The 5354-nt window shown below is 38.3% G+C and overlaps 1 protein-coding gene across 1 annotated transcript; it reads right to left on the bottom strand.

Annotated features, from left to right (window-relative positions):
* Positions 1-172: 172 nt before the first annotated feature.
* On the bottom strand, positions 173-5267 carry LOC140932314 (collagen alpha-6(VI) chain-like). The gene is made up of 10 exons (XM_073381934.1): positions 5061-5267; positions 4607-4941; positions 3666-3903; positions 3510-3557; positions 2574-2917; positions 1953-2196; positions 1687-1728; positions 1109-1449; positions 596-839; positions 173-231 (listed from the first exon to the last, which is right to left on the bottom strand). The coding sequence occupies exons 1-10, from the start codon at positions 5119-5121 to the stop codon at positions 173-175; spliced, it is 1956 nt and encodes a 651-aa protein (XP_073238035.1). The 5' UTR covers positions 5122-5267.
* Between the last annotated feature and the right edge of the window lie 87 nt (positions 5268-5354).

Below are 5354 nucleotides of genomic sequence, written 5' to 3'. Positions count from 1 at the left end.
TGTTTAAATATATATTTGTCAAAAAAGAAATAGGAAGTAAATTCGAAGTCCCGGCCATTGGATCCGGCGTTTGGCAAGTAGCCATTAATGCGGCTGTGTGTGAGTAAGATTTCAGCCTTTAACCTTAACCTCTGGGTGGAGTGCTTGTAATCTAATCTAATCTTATTTCTTTTCAACATTCACCTGGAGTTGTTGGTACTGGAGTCGTAACTTGCAGTGTTGCTGTCGGCACTAAGGTATAAAACAAATGTAAGTTAAAGTTGAGGAAAAATTTCATGCATCAGTCTTTAAAACATTTGTGAACTTTTTTTTAACAATCTCGCTTACGAAATCAATGAACACTTTTTCATTTTTTTAAAAATATTTTATGTATTGGGTTCCTGAAAGGAGGGCACATGTTGTTGTAGTTCTTCAATACTTTGTTGTTTTTTCCGACACAATTAAAAAAATTATCCATTGCACTAGAGTATGTACTCTTTCAGTGCAGGAATTGTTCTTTGAACGTTGCTCTCTTTTGGTGACACTAGCGTCGAAACGTATTACAGTCAAAGAAAAGGATAAATACATCAAGAAGAAATACCATAGCATACAATACCTAATATACAAATTCCTCTTTTTGCTTCGTTGGCTTTGTTGTTAAGTTCCTTATACGAGTCTACTGTGAACACGTTATTTGGTCCAGAAGCAATTTGGTTTAGTTCTGAACTGTCAACATCACTGCCAATACCCAGGACAAAAACGGCTGCACCCTTGTTCTGAAGTCGAGAAGACGCTATATCTAGAGGGGTGTAAACGCCTTGGCCTGTTGTTTGCTTTCCAGTTGTGATAACTAAAACAGGCTATAAAAAAAGAGATATTATCTTAAAGACACCTTTAAAAAAGAGGAACTATGAAATCCTTGTCGACGTTTAACCGCAAAACGTCCCCAATTAAACCTAAACCTGAAGATAGGGGAATACTGTTTTCACGGGAAAAACATATTTTAATTTAAGATAGATTAATTTAAACAAATATATTTTTAAAGAAAATAAACTAAAGAAATCTATGTAACTAATTAACTAGCTAATTAGGAGGAACAATCCCAGTTAATATTAGCTTTTTTAATTACCCTAGAGATGTCTCTCATTCCAGCTGCGGCAGTCAAGATCTCCTTGTCCGCCAATTCCAAAGCTTTGTCAATTCTTCTTAATCCACCCTGGCATTGCAAGGAACTAACGAGTCTTTTGACCTCTGTGCTATTAAGAAGACTTCCAGAAAGAGTGTTGAACTTAAGAACTACTTTGGCGTCAGAGTTGAAAGTAACGAGAGCAATGCGACCCCCAGAGGGTGACACGTCGAAAAAGTTTACTAAGGTTTGGACAAAGTACAGCAGACGGTTCCAGTTGCTGCTGTCGTCGCAAACGCTTGAGTCGATAATAAAAGTAGTATCCATTGGTACTGGGCAAGATTCTATTGAAAAAAAATATTGAGTTTCCACTTTTTATCGTACCTTTTTATCATCTAATCCTCGACACAAAGTATATTGAATAAATTCCTATAAAAAGCCTTTTTCGGGTCGTCACTTTCGGAACTTGTATAAAAAAGTGTTGCCTAATACTCCAAATAATTGCCGAGTTAAAGTACCTTGTTTACCTCTAGGTGATTGTACCCCACATATTCATATAACAGCACAACACTTAGACTTACTTAGCGCCGATGCTACCAATGGTGACGTCGGTACTGGGGTTACTGAAAGAATAAAAACGGATCGTCTTTTAATAGGTTGTACAATACAACTGACAAAGCGGGGACAGAGAAATATATTTAGAGGACTGAATTTTTGGTTGATTTGGGCAGGGAAAGAAGTTTTTAATCTCAAGGGGTGTTTACTTTTATAATGGAGGGGCTTAAGCCCTCGTCCTTGAATCCGCGGTCCCTGCAAAGAGAAAAACTCAGTGAATACCACTAATTACCCAGAATGCAAATGCCTCTTTTTGCTTCATCAGCTTTTCTATGCAAATCTTTAAAGGAGTCCACTGTAAAAATATTGTCTGGTGAAGAAGCAATTTCTGTCAATTCAGAAGTATCGACGTCTTTCCCAATACCCAAGACGAACACGGGTGCTCCTTTACTCTGGATGCGAGAAGATGCTATATCAAGAGGCGTGTACAATCCTTGGTCTGCTGTCTGCTTGCCAATGGTGATGACTAGAACAGGCTGCAATGGAGGGATAAAAAAAGTCAACAATGAAACACTGTACTATGTGATTGTATCATGATCGTGGACGACTGGAGAGTTTAAACGACGAATATCAATAGCGACACGCTGAGATCTTTTTACTGTTTATGTTCATTCGATACGTCGCACATAAATGATAAGGATGGTTTCAAAAGAAGCTGTGGTCTTGCGTTGCTAGGAGTTAAAAACTTATTTTTATCCCTTATTTGATAAAATAGATGTTTCACCATAAAGAATTTTAAAAAAAGTTGACGTTTCCATTGCTAGCTCTTCCGTCACAAAGATATTACCTTAATTCGCGTATTCAATCTCCCTATAGTATTGCTTTTCGAAAACTCGCTCTAAAAATCATTTACCCTCGATATATTTCTAACTCCTCCAGCAGGTGTCAATACTTCCTTCTCAGCCAGATCAAGCGCTTTATCTATCCTTCTGAAGCCACCCTGGCACTGTAACAAACCGACCCGTCGGTTGACTTCCGCGTAATTAAGAAGGCTGCCTGTTAATGTGTTGAACTTGAGAACCACATTAGCGCCAGTGCTAAACTGGATCAGGGCAATACGACCCCCAGATGGTGATACATTGAAATACGTTACCAACGTTTGGACGAAATACAGCAAGCGATTCCAATTGCTTCTGTCGTCACAATCAGATGAATCGATAATGAACGTGGTATCCATTGGGATGGGACATATATCCTCTATTAAAAAAAGTAGAGGTGAATTAAGAAAATAACATTAAGAAAAAACAAAAGAAGCGAAAATATAGAGTAATTCAATTTTTAATACCGTTCAAGGTCCAGAAAGTGGATAATTAGCATGATATTAAGCTGGTTCTCTGGAAAATAACGATGACGTTCAATTCCCTGAACGGCAATAAGCACGTATAACATAAATTCAAAAACTCATAAATAATTCATAAAAAAACAACAAAAGAAATTGATCTTTAATGAGTGTTTTTATATGTGATAAAGACAGGGCTATACCTTATGTCCAATTTCTTAGACCAAAATAACCTCAAGTCTAAGTATTTGTGCAAGAATGAGTTGATCTAATATATCAGAGATGTTGAAGGCGTTCAAAAAACTCAAAGACGTGTTTTATCAAGTTTAAAAAGTTTCGATTGCGCCTCGAGTTTTTAAACCTGATAATACACTCCTGCTCGTTTTTCAAACAGTACATTATGGAGGTTTCGTGGAAAAAGGGCTGTGATCTGCCCCAAATGGGGCCCTTAAATCTCCGAGCTCGTACGCATTATCAGCAGACATATAGACAACAAAATAGCTGAATTACCTGGAGGGAAAGGTGTTGGTATTGTAGCTGAGGGTGTTGGTGAGGACGCTGTGGCAAACAGAGAAATGTAGATAACATCATATTATAGTAAACAGTTACAAGTTATCATTACGTTACCAAAAACAGTATTAGCATCAAACATCTGTAGATCATTACCTACGCAAAACTCCCCTCTTAGCCCTGAAGTTAAGTTCTGAAGACGTTTAAAAGATTGGGATCTAAACACGTATTCGGGTGCAGATGCAATCTCAAGTAGCTCTGCCATGTCCGCTGCTCTTCCAACACCAACAGCATAGACTGTAACTCCTTTGTTTTTTATCCCCTGTACAGCGATTGAAAGTCTGGTATATCTGCCCGTTTTTGTTTGATTTCCGTCTGTTATCACAACTGCGAGCTGCCAAAGATATAAAGTAAAAAAAATGTGCTTTAAGTCGCTAATAATTATAAAGAACGTAACAGGCAAATTCTATGACAGATAATATTGCCCTCTATTTGCTACAAACTGTAGTCTATTCCGTACATATTCCATTTTAATATCAAGAGTTTTAAGTAACTAGATTAATTTATATTTTTATTAAGGTGACATATCTTAACTAGCACAAACGATGAAAGACACAATCTAATTTATGCAGGCGTTTTCCCATGCCAAAGAAAAAGCGTAAAAGGAACCAAAAGGCAAAAAGAAGCAAACAAGCAAACAAAATAAGAAAGCAAAGAATAAGTAATACTTGAAAACCCTTTTCCTAGCAGCACTTCACATTATCTATCACCACTTGCCTTTTACTCTCTGACAATAGAGATACTTCTGTGTTCTCTGTTTTTACATTATAGAGTTCGTTTGAGTATGCGTGCCAGATTTCAAACCAAGTCCTCAGATAATCATTTATGACAGTAATCATGGCCTTTAAGTTCCTCCCTATTCTGGTCGGTAACAGGAAGGAGTGAAAATTCTGGGGACAAAATAGGCTCAAAATTCCAAAGTCGTTTTCGCACTCGACATAGAGATTATAGTCAAATCCAAAGGTCGTCGAAAAAAAGACGTGGGAACTGAATGTATCATTGAAAAGCTAGTAAGTTGTATTTCGACGGCTCCTTACCTTTGGCACGCTTAACCTCATGCCGTTAGACGTCTGAAAGAGATCGCTGTCTGCGAGTTGAAGAGCTTTGTCTGTATAGGTATAACCACGCTGATACGTCATTGCATCAAATCCTCGATTAACCTCGTCCGTATCCTGATAATCGTTAAACCGCATCACCACCTCAGCATCGGTGCTGTAAGCTATAGCTGCTACTCTTGTTGCGGAATTACTGACGTCAAGTTTGCTAACCAATGCTTTGACAAATCGCTTAACTCGTTCCCAGTTTCTGCGACCAATACTTCCAGATGAATCAATGATGAACGCAATATCCACATCGGAGCTACACTCTTTGTCTAAAAAATCACAAAATTGGAGGCATTTGGTACCAATTGCGGCTAACCGTAAGGGTTAAATCTATTGTTTTGGTCCAAATGTCGTTGATTACTTTTGTCAATGATTCGAGAAAACTTACCACAAGGACTTTGCTTAGCGACAGTCACAGAGATATCTCCCAAACAGGCTTGTCGTCTCATGTGGCATTCAGTAAGATCCTGGACGTCATCAGATGCACAAATAGGTCTTCGGCGATTGGGACAAGTGGGACATATACATTGCGCTGTGTTGTTCACCACTCTGCAGCCAATGTTGTATGGAGCACTACAGCCCTCGGTTTCGCAAGGATCTGCAAAGCGTTTAGATATATAGTATTTGTTAATAAAGAAATACGAAGTAAATTCGAATTCCCGGCCTTTGGATCCGGCGTTTG

This window comes from Porites lutea, chromosome 3 (assembly GCF_958299795.1).
Source record: "Porites lutea chromosome 3, jaPorLute2.1, whole genome shotgun sequence".
In the NCBI taxonomy this organism is placed as follows: Eukaryota; Metazoa; Cnidaria; class Anthozoa; order Scleractinia; family Poritidae; genus Porites; species Porites lutea.
This window is presented reverse-complemented; position numbering and strand designations above follow the sequence as displayed.